The 20176-nt window shown below is 42.7% G+C and overlaps 1 protein-coding gene across 1 annotated transcript in view; it reads left to right on the top strand.

Moving 5' to 3' along the window:
• KDM1B (lysine demethylase 1B) overlaps nucleotides 1-20176 on the top strand; it is a 41009-nt gene that overhangs the window by 12742 nt on the left and 8091 nt on the right. Inside the window, exons 7-17 of the mRNA XM_055405881.2 lie at nucleotides 1277-1315; nucleotides 3671-3875; nucleotides 6012-6196; nucleotides 9147-9323; nucleotides 9667-9741; nucleotides 11949-12086; nucleotides 12982-13153; nucleotides 15863-15990; nucleotides 17133-17264; nucleotides 17859-17933; nucleotides 20040-20156. Coding sequence (XP_055261856.2) covers nucleotides 1277-1315; nucleotides 3671-3875; nucleotides 6012-6196; nucleotides 9147-9323; nucleotides 9667-9741; nucleotides 11949-12086; nucleotides 12982-13153; nucleotides 15863-15990; nucleotides 17133-17264; nucleotides 17859-17933; nucleotides 20040-20156 — 1443 coding nt within the window. The remainder of the gene's footprint in view (nucleotides 1-1276; nucleotides 1316-3670; nucleotides 3876-6011; nucleotides 6197-9146; nucleotides 9324-9666; nucleotides 9742-11948; nucleotides 12087-12981; nucleotides 13154-15862; nucleotides 15991-17132; nucleotides 17265-17858; nucleotides 17934-20039; nucleotides 20157-20176) is intronic.

Here is a 20176-nt window from a genome sequence, read left to right as displayed (position 1 = left end):
TACAAATTGAAGCTTTGTGACAACTCTGTATTGTCAGATGATGGTTAGCATTTTTAGCAATGAAGTATTTTTATTTTATTTATTTATTTTTGGCTGTGCTGAGTCTTCATTTTGGCACAAGGACTCTGGGGTACTTGAGCTCTGTACTTTTAGCACACTGGCTTAGTTGCCCCAAGGCATATGGGATCTTCTCTCACCAGAGTTCAAACCCCTGTCCCCTGCATTGGCAGGCGGATTCTTAACCACTGGACCATCAGGGCAGTCCCTGAGGTATTTTTTAATTAAAGTATGTGCAGGTTTCTTTTTTTAAGCTATTGGCACACTTAATAGACTATAGTATAGTATAAACATAACTTTTATATTCATTGGAAAACCAAAAAATTATTTTGAGTCACTTCTGTTGTGACACTTGCTTTATTGCAAAGGTTGGTCTCAAACTGAGCTCACAATGTCTCTGAGATATGTCTGTATAGCAAGACTAGAATTACTGGGCATAATGCAGTCATATCTGCAGGGCTTGATTCCAGGACCCTGCAGGTATCAAAATCTGAAGATGCTTAAGTCCTTTGTATAACATGGCCTAGTATTGTGTATAACCTACACATATCCTCTCATATACTTTAGTTCATCTGTAGATTACTTTTAATACTTCATAGAATGTAAATTCTATATAAATAGTTGCTGATGCATGACAAATTCAGGTTTTACTTTTTGGAACTTTCTGCAATTTTTTTGAATATTTTTTAATCCAAGACTGACTGAATTTGTGGATATGGAACCAGTCGTAGTATGTACATCTTCAGTTATACAAGATAATGCCAAATTATCATGCCTTTAAAGGTTTCATATTTTGTCAGTTTCTTCTCCGGAATTACTACACATTGTTGTAGGTTGCCACTGAGGACAGCCCTGCAAGAGGAGCTGTCTTCCTTGTACCCTCACTCATGTGGGTGTTTTATCACACTTTCTCTTTTCCAATCTAATTGATGAAAAGAGATATCTTATTAAAGGTAAACTGACACTTAGGACTGTATTTTAGGGACTTCTCAGGCGGTCCAGTGGTTAAGACTGCACCTTCACTGCAGGGGGTATACCTTCGAGGGCTGGTCAGGGATCTAACATGCCACATGCCTTGGGGCCAAAAAACCCAGAAGCAATTGTATAACACATTCAATAAAGACTTTAAATATGGTCCACATCAAAGAATCTTTTTTTCTTAAAAAAAGCTATATTTTATAGTTAAACCTAATTAATACCTTTTGTCTTGTTTTTACAGCCTGAGACCTCAGACCATTGTTCCCTCCCAGAGGATCTAGTGAGTATTTCTGCACGTTTCAGACTAGCTGGCATCGCACTTCCAGTGATAAGTACGATAAAGTAAAACATAGTGACAGTGTTATGATTGTCTTTTATTTGGCTGCTGATCAAAGGCTTTTTAATCTCACATGATAGCTACGTGATGAAAATGCTAGCAGGAATGGTGTTGTGAGTGATCCTCACCCAACTTGGAAGAAAAACCACTAAAATTTTATTGTTTTATGTTTAAAGGAAATAAAAAGGCAGAAGCTGACACCGTGCCTTCCTACAAGGATCAGCCTTGTTATACTTGTTTTCCAAGGGGGACTTTATGACCTTCTCGCCACTTGAATCGTTCCAGGAAACGAACAAGAGGCCCATAATTTGATGGTCTTGGCCCAGATTCAGCTGTGAGAGGGTTCTCGTGTTATTCTGACCTCAGCGTAACTGCTTTGTCCCGTCTCTGCCCAGATGTGGAAGGGGCAGCAGCTGGCAAAGCCTTGCCACGTGTCGCTTGTCTTAGGAAACTTCGCTCCCTGAGCTGACTGATTTTGCCACAAAGCCAGATACAACAACTATTTCAGAAGATGATTTTTTTTTTTAACTTATAAGTTTCTGAGTTATTCTGCGTGACAGAATAATAATTTGATTCAGGATTGTTAGATTGTAGTTTTTCTAGATGTGAAATTCAGGGAACGTGATTGATGTTAGGCACCTGGCATGTCTGTTCTGTTACATAAAGGGCTGTGTGAGACACACACATACACCCACATTAAAAAAAAAGAAAAAGCTGTACCCTCAAACATTTCTACAGTAAAACAGTGGCCCAAATAATTTCTGGATTCAGGGTAAATGAGATGACATTATAGAAATAAAGGAAAAAATAACTTTAAATACAGTTTAAAAAATTACTTTATGAATATTTTCCCTAGTGTTCAGACCATTGTGCCCTCAAGGAATCTGAACTTTAGGACAGAGGCCATGTTTTTGGGATACAAGAACCTTAAAAAGTTCAGAAGAGTCCCTGGATGTTCATATGCCAGTTACTTATTTTTGTCTTCAGTTAAGAAAGAGCCTGGGGCAGGTTTATGAAAAGGAAAGTTCACCTTCCAGTGCAGGAGGTGGGGGTTTGATCCCTGGTCAGGGAGCTGAGATCTCACGTGCTTCACAGCCGAAAAAACAAAAGGTGTATAACAGAAGCAGTATTGTAGTAGATTTAATAAGTTAAAAAAAAAAAAGTCTGCATCAAAAAAAGAAAAAAAAAGTGTGAAGCAGCTGGGAATAATTTATGAGGGATGTAGGGGCTTGTAGTAAGCTGAGAAAATGCTTGCCTGAGATTTGGACTCTGAAATTTGAAGGGCAAATAATGCATCTTTAATTCACAAAACACAGCTTGATGGCAGGTGGCATTTGCTTGGAGACTGGAGAACTAATATCAGAGGGTTCCTGAGCCCGGGATTCTCCTCTATTAGATTCCTGGAGCATACATTCAAGATCATGTTTAGCAAAGTCTGCCTAGTATAGGATTTCTGGCAGTGTTGCTTTAGAAGCAGGTAAATTTTATTTTTATCACAACAGTCATCACCAGGCTGCTTTGATGGAATGACTCCATATGTTAATTCAAAATCTGGAATATGAGCACATATTTTAAGACCAAAAATAGCTTCTTCGGTCTATATGGAGCATCTTATTTTGCTGATTGTCATGTACTTTTCCCTCTGAAAAAAACTTTTAGTAACCTCTGGCAAAAAGCAGTAATATTTGACTGCTACTTCAGATAATTTTTTTGTGTATGCTGAATTTTGCAATTTCCATTATCTTTAGATCCTAAGTTTAAAGGGGGAAGGGCTAGGTGATAAATGATTCCTGAACAGAAGGAAGTGCCTCGTGTCAGACTTAAACAAACCTAGGCTTCCAGGAGAGTCAGTGGAGGCACCATTAAGACTTATCTGATGTTGGGACTTCCCTGGTGGTCCAGTGGCTGAGACTCTTTGCTCCCAGTGCAGGGGGCACGCTTTTGATCCCTGGTCAAGGAACTAGGATCCCTCATGCCACAGGACGAAGCCAGAAAGAAAAAAAGACTTAACTGGTGTTGGTGGCGTTTTTTGCGGGGAAAAACAGAGACCTCTTGCTGTAGATCTGAAGGAACTCGGCCTAAGAAACATTCTATCCAGGTCTCATCAGGGGTCTTTGTTTCTGAATCTGCCTGTGCAGGACTCTGGCCTAGGACTGAGGAGTGGGCAAAGTCAAATGAGAAGGGTTGGGGATGAATGAAGATGAATGACAGGGCAAGCACTGTCTGTCCTTGGTGGACCCTGCAGGTCCATTTCTTGTCTGCCATTGTCCCTCTCCGTCTTGCTGTGCCCCCTTGCAGAGAGTGTCGGAAGTGTCCAACCATTGGTGGTACTCCATGCTCATCTTACCTCCTTTGCTGAAAGACAGCGTGGCCGCACCCCTGCTCTCGGCCTACTACCCGGACTGTGTGGGCATGAGTCCATCCTGCACCAGCACGCGCCGTGTGACCAGCCACAGCAGCCCCGGGAAGCTGGAGCACCCCAAGGCGGTCCCCTCTGTGCTGGGTGAGAGCTGGGCCTGGCCCTCCCTGCCTTCCCTTCCCTACCTTGCCCTGGAAATGTGTGGGTGAGCAGAAGGAAAAGATGGGTTTTTTCCTTGGTTGTTTTAAATGTGTTCACTTGGTACAAAGCACCTCAGTACTTCATGAATCTGGTTTTCCTGTGGATCACTTGTGTTATTTGTATACATTAGTTAATTTTTCCCTTAATCATTGGGAAGGTCTGTAACACTTGTCTAGGAATCATACCTACGGAGTTTCATGAGCATTTCTTTGAAAGTTGGATAGCTGCGTAATTTGATGATACTACCTACTCACTCTGACATGCCGGAAGAAAGTTTTGACTCGATGAGCCACCCTTTTTTTTCCTCTTTGAGTCATTCTGCTTCTAATTATGCCATTGGTAATTAGAGTCAAACGACCCACTCTTGAAAAAACTTCAGGTCAAGGCAAGCACACTGATGACTGTTTACTTTCAAGGGATTTAAAAAATTCTCTATCAGAATTCTCGGTGTATGAGCGAGAATTCTAGATCATCTCCTGCACACTAACAGACTTCATCTTTGGTGCAAGTATATTTTGACATTGTGGGCTTTTATTAAGGTTTTAACTAGTAGCACTGGACCTTCTAAAAATGTGGATGTGGTCGAAATCACAACTGAAGTGATAAATCCTAGTGTTAATGAAGGTGGAATGAAACAGGCCCTCAGACACTAATTAGTCAGTGTGTATATATATGAAGGGCAGTTTGGCAGTGTGAATCAAAAACCTTACAATAGCTCCTCTTTGGATGTAGGAATTTATCCTAAATTATCAAAGATTATCAAAAGTAAGTCCAAAGATGTGTGGCGTTGTTTATAGTAGTGAAATAATTGGATAAAATCAAAATGCCCAGAAATAGGGGAGTAGATAATAAATAAAAGAGCATTGTATGTCCATGGAAGTCATATTTAATGATGTGGGACAGTGTTCTTGAAAAGCCGGTCAGAAAAACAGCCTTGTCAGTGCATTTTTTGGGTTTTTTTCCTTTCTTTCCTAGAAATAGAACGTAGGTTTGACTGTGTTTAACACCATTCAAGGATTATCAGGGGTTAGTGATTTGTTATTTACTTCTGTGAACCTGTCTTCTAATCAGAAAAACTCCAATACTAGTTTCTTTTAAGATACATTTCCATGGAGATGTGGCATTCGGTTGGGTTTGGAATTTCAGGTTTGCAAAATGAAGTTGTTGTTCAGTTGCTAAGTCTTGTCCAACTCTTTGCGACCTCGTGGCCTGTAGCACACCAGGCTTCCCTGTCCTTCACTATCTCCTGGACTTTGCTCAAACTCATGTCCAATGAGTCGGTGATACCATCTAACCATCTCATCCTCTGTTGTCCCCTTCTCCTCCTGCTTTCAATCTTTCCCAGCCTCAGGGTCTTTTCCAATGAGTTGGCTCTTCACGTCAGGTGGGCCAGTGTATTGGACCTTCAGTTTCAGCATCAGTCCTTCCAATGAATATTCAGGGTTGATTTCCTTTAGGATTGATTGGTTAGATCTCCTTGCAGTCCAGGGGAACTCTCAAGAGTCTTCTCCAACACCACAGATTGCAAGATGAAGACATTCTGGAAATCTGTTGAGAAACAATGTGAATATGTAACACTCAAACATGATTAAAATGGCAGATTTTATAGCAGATGTTTTTCTTTAACAAAAAATTTTAAAAAAATTTCTGTGCCACAGAAATTGAATTTGTGAAGAAAGAATGGGGAAATATTTTTTAATTTCCCCCTAGCAGGTCTGATTGGACAGAGGAAGTAGAGGCATTTATTCAGGACAGACCAGGAGGCTTTCTAGGCCCTTCTTTCTGCTTTGTTTTTGTTTCTGCTCTTCAGCTTACCCAGATTTCCCTGGTGGCCCAGACAGTAAAGAATCTGCCTGCAATGCAGGAGACCCAGGTTCACTCCCTGGGTCGGGAACATCCCCTGGAGAACAAAATGGGAACCCAGTTCAGTATTCATGCCTGGAGAATCCAATGGGCCGAGGAACCTGGTGGGCTACGGTCCATGGGTTCGCAAAGAGTCGGACACGGCTGAGCGACTAACGCTTGCCCACATTTGGAATTTATAGCCTGTGAAATTTACTCCTTTGTGTCTCCCCTCAGTTCCAGGCATGAACCGGTACTTCCAGCCTTTCTACCAACCCAACGAGTGCGGCAAAGCCTTGTGCGTGAGGCCCGACGTGATGGAGCTGGATGAGCTCTACGAGTTCCCGGAGTATTCGCGGGACCCCACCATGTACCTTGCTCTGAGGAACCTCGTCCTCGCCCTGTGGTTCACTAACTGCAAGGTGAGCGGTGGGCAGGTTGGCCAGCAGCTCGTGGACACAGACTTCTCTTAGAGGAGTGACTTGATCTCCTTGAGATCTGTGTGCCTCTACGACACGTTTGGGTGGATATTCTCTGTGTGGGGCTGTCCTGTGCATTGTAGGGTGTTTAGGCAGCATTCCTGGCCTATACCCACTAGATGCCATAGCAACCACCGCCCCCCAACCCGCTGTGATAGCCAAAAATGTCTCCAGATATTGCCAAACGGGGCAAAGTCTCACCACCTGAGAACCACCACTTTAGACCGTGTGTCACCAGAATTCTTGACTCTCGAGTGAGAGAGTGTACAGTGCAAAGTTGGGTCAAGGAGTTCTGATGACAATCCTGGGAGAAAAAAGAAGAGAGCATTAATGATTGGATCATGAACCCCCCGGAGGGCTGGAATTCTTCCTCTGTTTGTTATCCTCAAGCATCTGAAACCTGTGATTGGTTCTTTTCTGGGACTGCAAGAACGTTAGGGGCTTCAAACAGCACTTACCTCGAAAGGGATGAAGATAAATTGGGGGATGGACTGGGCAGGGGTACTACAATTTGTTTTTTAAAGCAAAGTCTTTCCTGACCCTCGTATTCTTCCAGTTTATTAATTTCTTCTGCAATTGTTTGAGTGATTGCTGGATGTAGAACATTTGCCAGACTGGCAGTCTTGGTTAAAGAAAGATATTCTGGGTCTGCTCTGGTATTTCACTAAATTGGACTAAAGCCCGGGATGATCTGATTAAGTCACAGCTGTAAATGCAGTTGATACGAATTACACCCGGGTCAGTGGGCTGGGCAAAGTAGAATTACTCATTTCCTCTCCAGCAGCCTTAAAGTAGGTATTACACTAAGTAGTAAACATTTGCTGAATGAAACAAAACTGTGGTCAGAATTTTCCTTTAAATAAGCTGTGAAGATGCATTTTTCAGAAACAGCCTTGGGTTCATTTTTCATGACATTTCTTTTTAGTTGACTTTGAAATTGGACTTATACCGTGGAAGACTCTTATTTAAAAAATCCTCCACTTAGCAGTGTGGATCTATTTTAATTTGTAATACGATCATAAGATGTATCTATTTAATACTCTAGTGGGAAAACTCAAATATGGTTGCTTTTAAGGAGTCAGAAAAACAAACAAGGAGTCAGACTAAATACGATTTTTTTTAAAAAGTCATGAATACAAACACGTTTTTTAATCTTCTGCAGCGATCCAAGCCAGTGTTGTGTGTGTTATTTCTTTTGTTTTTGAGCCTGTAGTCATCTTCTTGGGTTTGGTCAGGTTCTCTTGGAGCTGGGGGTTGGGGCCAAGTAGAAGAAAGGCCAAAGTGGGCAGCTCCCCCCTGCGCCCCATGGCCCAAACCTGTTCTAACTTCACGTCCCTGTGAGGAGGCCACCTTACTTCTGAATCTTTGAGATGAACCAGCCCTTACCAAAGCTTCTGGAGTAAACAAAATCAGGGTCTTATTTTTTTTTTTTTCTGAAAAGTTCCTAAGTCCGTTCCTCCCACATCTTATCAGTGATGAGAACCCAGCTTTTTCCCATCCTAGGGCCAGCAGCAGCCTGGGTTTCTGTAATGGCCTTTGTTGTGTGGTTTAGTGAGTCAGGAATATATCTGTGGTGTGCTCTGCACCCACACTTCTCTGCGAGGGGAAACTTAGGTGATAAAACACAGATTGCCGGGTGCCTTTTTGTTCCTTTCTTTCTTCCTTCACCAGGCAGACCTCCCTTTGGTCTTACTATATCTTAGTGATAAATGGTCGATCCCAGTTACCCTGGGAGGTTGGTTGGTTTGTTCTTTTGGTCGCTCAGATGGTAAAGAATCTGCCTGCAGTTTAGGAGACCAGGGTTCTATCACTGGGTTGGGAAGATCCCCTGGTGAAGAGAGTGGCAATCCACTCCAGTATTCTTGCCTGGAGAATTCCGTGGACAGAGGAGCCTGGTGGGCTACCGTTCATGGGGTCGCAAAGAGTCAGACACAACTGAGCACTAACACACCACACAAAACATGCACGTGCGATTTATCATTTTTACCACTGTAAAAGGTACAATTCAGTGGCATTAAGTACATGTACAGTGTTGTATATCCGTCAGTTCTGTGCAGTTCCAGAACTTTTTCATTACTCCAAGAGGAAACCCCACACCCATTAAACAGTGACTCCCCACTCCTTTCTTCCTCCAGCTCTGGCAACCCTAGCCTACTTTCTGGGCTTCCCTGGTAGCTCAGCTGGTAAAGAATCCACCTGTGATGCAGGAGACCCCAGTTCAATTTCTAGGTCAGGAAGTTCCCCTGGAGAAGGGATAGGCTACCCACGCCAGTGTTCTTGGGCTTCCCTCGCTCAGATGGAAAAGAGTCCTCCTGCAGTGTGGGAGACCTGGGTTTGATCCCTGGGTTGAGAAGATCCCCTGGAGGAGGACATGGCAACCCACTCCAGTATTCTTGCCTGGAGAATCCCATGGACACAGGAACCTGGCAGGCTACAGTCCATGGGGTCGCACAGAGTCGGACATGACTAAGTGACTCCGTGCAGCACTGTCTACTTCCTGTCTCTATAAAATCTGCCTATTCTGGGTGTTTCACATAAATGGAATCATATAACACGTGGCCTTTTGTAACCAGCTTCTTTACTTAGCAAGACGTTTTCAAGGTTCTTCCCTGTTGTAGCGTGTGTCAGTACTCCATTTCTTCTTATGACCAAATCATATTCCGTGTATGGATAGACCACCTTTTGCTTTATACTGTCATCCACTGATGGATGCTAGGATCATTCCCACCTTTTGGCAATTCGAATAATGCTGCCAGGCATTGAGTTCTTTCCAGGACATACATAGGAATAGAATTGTTGGGTCATATGGTCATTCTGTGTTTTCCCTTTTTGAGGAACCAAGTCTTGTTTTCAGTTAGTTAGTTTAACAGTCTCGTTTTATTTCCAAACACAGGAAGCTCTTACTCCTCAGAAATGTATTCCTCACATCATCGTCCGGGGTCTCGTGCGCATTCGATGCGTTCAGGAGGTGGAGAGGATACTTTATTTTATGACAAGGAAAGGTCTCATCAACACAGGAGTTCTCAGCGTCGGCCCCGACCAGCATCTTCTGCCTAAAGATTACCACAATGTAGGTGACTGACTCTGGCAGCGCTGCCGCTAACGGTCATGATACATGATTGTGCGTTAATAATACAAGTGAAACTCACATTATCGCTGTAAAAGCTCTAGTGAGACTTTTGTAGATTATGCGTTTCTTCAGGGAAAAGAATATAAACCACTGTTTCCCTCGATGAGGAAGGGCTGGATGACTTAGGACAAGTACTGATGTGTTCTTTAGGGAAATAACTTTCTACAAACGGGACAGCAAAGAAATACAGATGAACTAACTTTGCTTGGCAGTTGGCTCCTTCTAGTACATTTTTTTTCATTGCTCTAATTGGATTTTTGTTTCCTTTTTTCTTTTCGTAAAGAAATCAGTCATCATTATTGGGGCTGGTCCAGCCGGATTAGCAGCTGCTAGGCAACTGCATAACTTTGGAATTAAGGTAAGACTTGGGGGACATGGAGGTGAAAACAGATGGTTATCTGCTCCTTTGGTCCAAATTTTCTAAGACTTGGAAACTAGTTCCTGATTTTAGCAAGGAATGCTACATACATTATATCCTCCATGGGGTCGCAAGAGTCAGACATGACTTAGCTACTAAACTGTCATATTTGGGATAGTCTTCTTCCCCAAGGAAAGATACTCTTTCTTTTTTATTTTCATATCAAAATGCATTTTATTTTTATTAATTTTAGAAATCCTTTATTTTGTGTGTGTGTTGGTTTCTGTCATACAGTGATGAGTATCAGCCATTATTATACATATTCCCTCCCTCTTGACCTCCCTTCCCCCTCCATCCCTAGGTCATCACAAAGCCCCTAACTGGGATCCTTGTGTTATATAGCAGCTTCCCACTAGCTAGCTATATTATTTCTTTTTATCTAGTGTGTTGCCTGTTGTCTTATTCTACTTGTTAAAAATTAGCCAAAATAGAGTCAATTACAAAAAAAAATTGTGCAGCTCACTGTCTAATTTCCATTAGATTCGTTCAAGTCTCCCCGATTTCTGGGACTTATAGGTCTGACTCATTTCTCCATTTATTAAAAATTTGTGTTGTAAGGACTTTGGTTTTCCATTAAACCAAACGTGAAAATCAGTTTGGTAGAATTGAATTAGTCTTTCGCTGTGCTCTGTGTGGCTAAAAGAATCAACATTTTTCACAGCATCTTCTCTGCTGGCGGAATATCAGAAATGAGAAAGTTTTCAGTGGTTATGCCTGGGAGGTTTTCCTATTGGTGGAATGCAAGATCTATGTCTTGTATTCTATGTATACTACTGACAAAAATGGGAGAATCTGAGTTGAGTTTATAGGAAGTGTGTTTGCATTTCAAAATATTGTCTAAGAGGTATTAAGCTGTGAGGTATTTTAATTGGCCATATGTATATTTCAGCAATAGATATTAGGACCAAGGTTTCTTGTTTTTTGCTTGGGAAATTCACATTATGTTATAGGTAAAGTTATTCCTGAAGAAAACTATATGTATACATATGTATTTATATGTATTTATATAAATCACTTTGTGGTACACCAGAAGCATTATAAGTCAACTATATTTTGATTAAAAAAGAAAAAGTTATTTCTAGCCAAAGTCAGGGGAGGAGGAGATTTCTTTAACATTCAGCCTTCCTCTTTATAAACGAAAAAAGAAACTAGAAATGGATGGTTCTGGGTTCATCTGAAGTCGGAAAGAAGGTGGAGAGTCACGACTTGTAGACTTTCTAGTTGGAGAAAATGAGGAATTTAGGTCCGAGGAAGAAGAATATTCAGGGGACCTCTGTTGTTCTCCCATTTCTCTGGGGAAAGCACCCCTCCTGGTTAGGAAATAGATTCCTCTAAGTGACCTCAGGGATGCTTAGCTCGGGAGCCTCCTGGAGCCATATGAAGGAGCGCTCCTAGGGCTCCAGAAGTGAAAGGACTGCTTTTGCAGTGAAGAGGCTTCCCATTTTCAGCTTCTGCAGCCAAGGGCAGGGTCACTCTTTGAGGCCCAGGGCTGTCCGCCTGAGAGCAGCTCCCCCGCCTCCAGCATCAGAAATTTGGAGGAGATAAAGTAATCTGGCTGTGGGACCAGTCTGTGCTGGCCAAACCCATGGGGTCGTGCTTAGAATCACATGTGATTTTTTTTTTTTGGTCTGTTTTGCAAATATGTTTATTTGTGTCATAGATTCCACATATAAGTGATATCCCGTGGTATTTGCTTTCTCTTTCTGACTTATTTCACTCAGTATGATCGTCTCTAGTCCATCCATGCTGCTGCGAATGGCATTATTTTGTTCTTTTTCGTGGCTGAATAGGATTCCATTGTGTGTGTGTGTGTGTGTACACATGTATGTGTATACACCACATCTTCTTTTTCCATTCATCTGTCAATGGACACTTAGGTCGTTTCCACATCTTGGCTATTGTGAATAGTGCTGCTGTGGACATGGGGATGCATGTATCTTTTTGAATTATAATTTTGTCCAGAGAGACGCCCAGGAATGGAATTGCTGGATCCTTGACACACTGCCCTCTTTTTAAAGTCGTTTTTCTAATAATATGATAATATATTAACTAGATGCAAAACTCATCTTATTGTGTCACTTTACATTTGTACTGCATTTGGTATGCCTGTTCCATCTTCTTCAGCTTTTCTCTGATTGTCTTTTTAGGTGACTATCCTGGAGGCCAAAGACAGAATCGGAGGCCGGGTATGGGATGATAAATCTTTCACCGGCGTCACAGTGGGACGAGGAGCCCAGATTGTCAACGGCTGTGTTAACAACCCAGTCGCTCTCATGTGTGAACAAGTGGGTTTCTTTAAGATTTGTACCGTAGATGAACAAAAGATGGTCTCAGTTTGCTTGCGTGCAGTATTAATATGCCTCTAGATAACATGTAATAAACCCAGAATGATTTGTTGCCCCTCATCCCCTCTGAAAAGTAAATAAGAACAAGTACAGTTCTTCCTTTCTCCGAAGGTGGAACTGGAAGACTTAATCCCCGACCCCCGCCCCAGTCTGTAATTATATTCGTGTGTTAATTTGCAGGCCACTTGATTAGCTCATTGCTGTAGGGTTGCCAGATTAAGCAAACAAAAATACAGAATGTCAATTTAAATTTGACTTTCAGATAAACCAATTATTTTTTTGATACAAGTATGTCCCAGTATCACATGGGATATTTTGCATGCACTATCTGGGACCTATTTATACTTTAAAAAATAAAAGTATTCATTGTTTATTTGAGAATTAATTGGGCTTCCTGTCTCTCGTTGGGCAACCTTACCTGATTTCTTTGAAGACCTGTGGTAGACCCAAGGCTTTTTGTGAACTATTCATTGACGGTCAGTTCAGCCTCAACTTCTGTGAGTGTCTGTGCGTTTGTGTGCTCTTTCCCGTGAGATCCCACTGAGGAGAGAGGGTGTCAGAGCAGTGAGGGGTGGTGCGCAGCAATAGCGTCTGAAGCATGGCTGAATCTTGGTGGAGGGCATGGCCTAGAAGCTGTTGTTGGCACCCTCCCATTCTCCAGTTCCATGCTGGTTTTCACTGCCTTCCTTTGCGGCCATGCCCTGATCAGCCTGTATTTTTGAGAGATCCTGACTGACCCTTTGCTCCACGAGAGCTCTGTCTGATTGCAGCTTAGAACCTGTACCTGTTTTTTCCAGGGAAAACTTTTCACCTTCTTATTCTTATTATTTTGAAGCTTGGCATCAGCATGCATAAGTTTGGAGAAAGATGTGACTTAATTCAGGAAGGTGGAAGAATAACTGACCCCACTATTGACAAGCGCATGGATTTTCATTTTAATGCTCTCTTGGATGTGGTCTCTGAGTGGAGGAAGGATAAGACTCAGCTCCAGGATGTCCCTTTAGGAGGTATGGGGAGAACGGTGTTCTGATTGCTCCATCTGAGTCTCATTCTAACCTACGCTTGATCAGCGGCAGCATCATTCATCCACAAACCTGGGTGGACCCAATGAGAACAGTCCTTCGGAGCATCCCTTTTGGACTGGCCATTCCACAGAGGGGAGCAAAACTGCCTCAGGGACCTTTAGATGTGTGTGTGCACGCACACACACACACACACAGCTTACTTCACACAATAGCCAGTGTTTTAAAAAATCACATAAATGTTTAATTTTCAATTTCCCAGAAGAGCTTGCTTTTAAGAAAGCATGTGATAAGCTCTATGTGAATAACTAGCCACCATATAATCACTTTTCTAGGTAAGAGTTTCGATGTGCCAGGATTTCCTTTCCTTTTTCAGACAGAAGGTTAAGATTTTTTTTATATATATATTTTTTGTTTAAGAATGCAAGACTCTGTATTATAATTTAAGAATTTTAATTCAAAACTTTTAGGCTTTGGTATCAAATGGACCATATTCACCACAACCCTCTAGAAAACCTAACAGTAACAGCTCATTTCCCTGAGGGCGCCAGCTGAGATCTTACTATATTGCTTCTTAAATTGATATTTATTTAACCTATGATTTCATGACCTGAATGTATTCATTTGTAATTCTCAGGAGCATATTGGAGTCTCTTACACTGTGAGCATTTTAACTCAACTGTCAGGGTGTTAATTGGCTTCAACTTTGTGTTTCTGTGTGAGGGTTCTGGCATATGCTCTATCTCTGTTTGGGGTAAATTTCTCAGCAGGGACTATCTGCCTTTTCTTTTAATCCTCTCATCCCGCCCCACCCCCCATGACCTCAATTCTTCACCTCTGAGACCGACCCACTTTCTAACCGCCCTTAGTGAAAGTGTTGACAGACAAACCATAACAGAACATTTTTAGAAACGTCCTGGGGTTGGCTGGGATCATTTAGCCAAATGTGGTCGTGTCCAGACCAAGTGGCAAGTTGTTGAATTTTCTGGAAGACAGCGACTAGGCAGATTTGCAGGATGTTCTCAGAATTTGGTTATTGTTTGTGTGATAGTTGCTGGGCGGCGTTCTCTTTATAATTCTTTCAGGGTCATCATCTACAGAAATTAATAATGTTGTTTTGGCTTTACTTAAAACAAGTTATTAAGAGAGGATCAACAATATTTACTCTATAAGTAGCTGTTTTATCATAGTGATATATTTTTTGAAAAGCTTTAGTAATAATGCCCCCAACTCTACATGAGGTTACATTAGAGCCTGCCTAGTGGTATCTCAGCTGAGCTCTCACCTTGTTAGATTTAGCTCAAAAGACAAAAGTATAAGTAGTTAGAAGCTAGAGTGAATTTCACAAAGCAAACGGACTAAAGCTTTAAAATGTGATTTACGTAGAAATCACATTAAGGCTTCTCTCAGCTTGCTTATACTGTAATTTTATGTACTATTTTAGCAATCTTGGTTCTTCCCACACATTTATGAAACCTAAAGGAAAACAGAAACTGCATAGCGAGAGGCAAGGATGGGATTGGTATGAGAAGGTACTGAAGGTGGGAAAAACCCAGAGGTCTAGGAGCAAGAGCGTCGCACAGAGATGCCGTGGGCATCTCCATACAGCAGTCTAGCATAAGAATGGAACATATTAATGAGAACCTTCAGTTGTCAAGAAAAAAAGTTAACTGGTACCCAGTTCTGTTTCTAGTCAGGCATGTGCAGAATACCTTATAGAAGCTTTGAGTCTGCTGTGTCTCCATTGGATGGTTGTCATCACTGGGAACGTTATAAAGAAGTCATTTTTGCTGAGATATTTGTCAGGCACAAGCCTTTTCCCCCTCCACCTCCCCCCAAAAGGAATCTAAGACAATCATCGGAATGCTAACACAAGGATGTGTATGTGTAGTTGGAAGTTCTGGTTGAATGGGATAGATAAGTACTGGGGGTTGGTAACCAGGGGGCGATTCCTGAGGCTGGTGTGACCAGGTGGTGCTGGTCTTTAAAGGATGGATGGGACCGGGGTGCGGGGGGAGGGCATTCCAGGGAGCAGCATGGTGGTAGCAGATGTTGCAAGATTGGCATTTACCAGGAAAAGATTGAGTGAGTGGGCAGCTGGGGTTTGCTGTCTTTGGAAAGGCTAAAAATGTGCTCACTCTGTCTGGCTGTGGGTTTTGGAATTTATTACATAGGCAATGGATAACCAGTAATTAAAGGTGTTGAGCCAGAGAGTTGCCTTCGTGAAAGTCCATGGTGGAATATTTGGAATGTTTGCCAGAGATGATAGCCAGTTGTCAGTCTATGATAGATCTTTTGGTCGAGGTGAGCTGTTATAAGAACTTGACTTTAAGGTGGTGCAGTAGGAGCAGAAAGGGAATGGGAATTCTCTCTCTGTATTTATATATACAGAGGTTACTTTTCCTTTATCTCAAGCAAAAGAAAAAATTGGTTCTCCACTAAGCAGAAATGAAACAGGGTTGAAGACATAGGACCCTCATAGCTTCGTGCCCTGTTAAGATAGGCTTTTCCTTCCTGAGAGAAACCAACCTTATCAAGACATTTACCCTTTCCTCCGGGTCTACATGGGAAAGATCTTCCAAAGTTTGGGGCCTTGCGGGTTGAAGGAGGTGGAGTGCAAAGGATAAGGAATTGGACCATAATGTCCAAACTCTTTTTTTTTTTTTTTTCTGCTTTGCTCTATTCCCATTGCAGAAAAGATAGAGGAGATCTACAAAGCTTTTATCAAAGAGTCTGGAGTCCAGTTCAGTGAGCTGGAGGAGCAGGTGCTTCAGTTCCATCTCAGTAACCTGGAATATGCCTGTGGCAGCAACCTCCATCAGGTGGGCTTTGAACATGCTTGTTTCTCTGTGTGTGTGTTTCCATATTGAGATGTTGAGCCCGCGATGGTCTGGATAACAGGGATCAATGGGTCTGATGCTTGAAAGTCCCCAGACCAGAACTTTCGAGTATACAAACGCCATGGTGGTTTTGAAACAGATTCTTTAAAGCAGGAGAAGCTTTAAAGAAGCATTATTTCTGCAAATAATGACCGTGAAGATGCTCACGCTATTAACCTGAATACAGTGAGGCTGTTGTGCTGAGGCGCAGGGGTCACGGGCTTGTGTCTGTCCACTGCCCTCTTCAAGGGGCCCTCAAGGCGTGCCTGTGCAACTGGGAGCTGAAAACACTGCTCTTAAGAAGCCAGAATAGAGCATATTTGCAATTAGGATCTGTTTGTCTTGCTAAAATAAATTTAAAATTGCCTAGGTCAGGAAGACCCCCTAGAGAAGGAAATGGCTACCCACTCCAGTGTTCTTGCCTGGAGAATTACATGGAGCCTGACGGGCAACAGTCCGTGGCGTTGCAAAGAGTTGGACATGACTGAACAACTAATTTTCTCTTTTCAATTCATGTCACCAACCCTGATCATGTGACTTGGATATGCTGCACGTTGAATCACGGTTCTGTGGATGATCCCACAGATTATCCTCTTTGGTAGGGGTGGGGGAGGGACAACAACTAATGTTTGCATTCAGTGATTCTTTGCAATTGGAATAACACTTTTCCAAAATCATGCTGCATTTCAGCTTTTATGGAATTTCCATGTCGAAGACGTCTAGGTGGCATATTTCTATATAGAGTTGATCAGATGCGAGTCTCCTCTCAAAGAATTCTCCTTTTCCAGTGTTGCTGATGTATAATACATCTTTTTGTCAGGGAGTGGTACCCATGGCCAAATCATGTCTACATTTTGTTCTAAAATAAGCTTTCCTTTGCATTACTGAGAAATTTCCTTCCCCTGGCCGCAGTTCCCACCTGGCTTTATCTGTCTGTCCATCACCCCCGCTTCCTTCCTGTTTCGCCCTCCGTCCTCCTGCCTGGGATGGCTTCCCCCACCCTGGGTTCCTCTTCTTGTCCCTTAGGTGCAGGCCGCAGGTTTTTCACCGTCTCTTGTTTTCCAACCTCTCCTGGTGTTTCCTAGGTGTCCGCTCGCTCCTGGGACCACAATGAATTCTTTGCCCAGTTTGCCGGTGACCACACGCTCCTCACTCCCGGATACTCCGTCATCTTAGAAAAACTGGCCGAGGGACTGGACATCCGGCTCAGGTCTCCTGTGAGTGTCCACAGCGGTGGGTGGCTCAGGTTTGGTGGCGTTTGGAGCATGTGAAGTTTGGGACGTGTAGATTACATAGCAGACAGGCGCCTGCTTTGATGTTCAGCCAGTGTCTGCAGGTACTTTTGATACTATGATCAGTTGCATTATTCTTGTCAATTAGGTCGCTGCTGTCTTTGGAAACAATAGTGGCTGAGATGCACTTTTATTAATAATCAAGCGTTTGGGTTGCTTCCCACCTCCCTGACCCAGCGCGGTTCTTTTCATACTTAAATTTTCCCTTCAAAGATACATTTCTATGAAACCATATTGGACATGGTTATAATCATAGAGGCAATTACATATGTATGTCTGTTTTTCACCTTACACGATGTTATAAAGATTTTTCCATATTCTGACATAGTGTTTATAAATTTTAATGACTGAGTGAGAGTTTCCTGAAGGAAGCCATAACTGTTTAGTTCTTCGAATGCCAGGAAGTGGTTCCCCATAGCCTTGGAAATGTAAACTCCCATCATAAAAGAATTGGAGAGGACCCCGGATCATGTGGTTCCATCCCTCATTGTGTTTTCCATAATTGCTTTTCTTGAGCAGGTACAGAGTATTGACTATTCTGGAGATGAAGTGCAAGTTACCACTAGCGATGGAACAGTATGTACAGCGCAGAAGGTAAGCGCTGTGATTCCACTGGGTGCTGCCAGGGGCCTGGGAGACCAAGCTTTTCCACCAAGCATTTTGCCTTTAGCCATCTCCCTGGAGCCTTATTTGACCTCTGAAGAATTCTGTATCTCCACTAGTTGTGTGTGGATGTACAAGTAGGATTTAATTACTTGACCAGCATATAGATTCATGGCAGATGGAATTCTGGGTAGTGCTACATTAGTTCTGAGAGTTGAACAAGGAAAGAAATTCTTTGGCCAAATGTTTGTAAAGTATGATATATGAGTCTATGTTTCGGGTGCAAGGAGATCCAACCAGTCCATTCTAAAGGAGATCAGTCCTGGGTGTTCATTGGAAGGACTGATGCTAAAGCTGAAACTCCAATACTTTGGCCACCTCATGCGACGAGTTGACTCACTGGAAAAGACTCTGATGCTGGGAGGGATTGGGGGTGGGAGGAGACGGGGACGACAGAGAATGAGATGGCTGGATGGCATCACTGACTCGATGGACATGAGTTTGAGTGAACTCCGGGAGTTGGTGATGGACAGGGAGGCCTGGCGTGCTGTGATTCATGGGGTCGCGGAGAGTCGGACACGACTGAGCGACTGAACTGAACTGAACTGAACGGCTCTGAGAAGTCCTGCATTTTAGCAATCTGTTTTCCTTTGTTTAATTCAGTGGTTTCTAAGTGGGTGGTGTCTTTGTTTTTGTACCACAGAACCTTTTTTCAGATGAAGAATGCTCTGTTTTTATCTTGAAACTGGCAGAAGTACTTTTATATCATTTGAATTTTTTGTAAACAGCTTTAGTAGGCGGACTGTGAAAGGTGCTGTAATGTAATGTATGAAATCACATTGAGATTTCTGTAGTGTTGGAAAACAGTGTTGGGGGTGGAGGGGGCTTAATAAACCCCATAGATTTAATTATGTCTGAAGTGTTTACCAAAAAGTATAACTGATGAACTATCACTGGTTCCTAGACTAGCTGTATTATGCTTTTTCAGTTAACTAGTCCTTTCATAGTCCTTGGTGTTCATAAAGAAATGACAGATTACATGTGAAATGGGAAAGACAGGGTAGTGTATAATTCTGGGGGGATGGGTCCTCATATTGTTCCTGCCATTAACTAGCCGGGTAGTGAGTGTTGGTCGTACAGACTTTGGACTAGCAGTAGTTCTCAACCCTGGCTGCACCTCTGAATCACCTGTGGTGCTGGTTTAGTCACTGAGTCGTGTCCGACTCTTTGCAACCCCATGGACTGTAACCCACCAGGCTCCTCTGTCCATGGGATTTTCCAGGCAAGAATACTGGAGTGGGTTGCCATTTCCTTCTCTGGGTAGAATCACCTGGGAGGTGCTTAACAAGAAAGGTTACAAAGCCCCATCCCACGTAGGTTCTTGCTGAACTGGTCTGGTCATGTTTGTAAAGCTTCCCAAGTGATTCCAACATGTGACCAGAGTTGAAAACCGCTTGTCAGTAGCATCCATATTTGTGATTCCCCAGGTGAAAATCAGGCCAATATCTAATATTCCTCCTAATGGTAAAAAAATTTTTTTAAATACTACCTTATAAAATTGTAGGCTTCTCTGTGGCTCAGATGGTAGAGAGTCTGCCTGCAGTGCAGGAGACCTGGGTTCAATCCCTGGGTTGGGAAGATCCCCCGGAGAAGGGCATGACAACCCGTTCCAGTATTCTTGTCTGGAGAATCCCATGGACAGAGAAGCCTGGTGGGCTACAGTTCATGGAGTCGCATAGACTCAGGCCTGACTGAGTGACTAACACTCACAGGCCTTATAAAATTGCAGGTCAGCTCATGGCTCAGGACAGCACGTTCGGTTTGCTAACCCTGCTGTGTCACCCTCTGCCTGACGCTGACCAGGCCCATTTGCTCTTTTTCTTTGTATTCTGGCTTTTAGAGAAATTAGAGTGGAGTTTCAGGCTGTGATTCAAAAAGCCTGCTCTGAAATGATGAAAGCAGATATTTTTAGTAGTCAGCACGCATCACACAGTTTCAACTGGAAGTTACACCAGCTTATAAGTGAAAGATTTCCAGCCCAACGGGGTACATTGATAAACACTTGATAAAATGTAAACGGTTCATTATTTCCCACAGGTGTTAGTCACTGTGCCACTGGCTTTACTGCAGAAAGGTGCCATTCAGTTTAACCCACCGTTGTCAGACAAGAAGATGAAGGCCATCAACAGCTTAGGAGCAGGCATCATTGAAAAGGTGACTGGATTACTTAAACC

The sequence above is a fragment of the Moschus berezovskii genome, chromosome 23, assembly GCF_049115385.1.
Source record: "Moschus berezovskii isolate FMDL1 chromosome 23, NW_MosBer_1.0, whole genome shotgun sequence".
NCBI classification, from domain to species: Eukaryota; Metazoa; Chordata; class Mammalia; order Artiodactyla; family Moschidae; genus Moschus; species Moschus berezovskii.
This window is presented reverse-complemented; position numbering and strand designations above follow the sequence as displayed.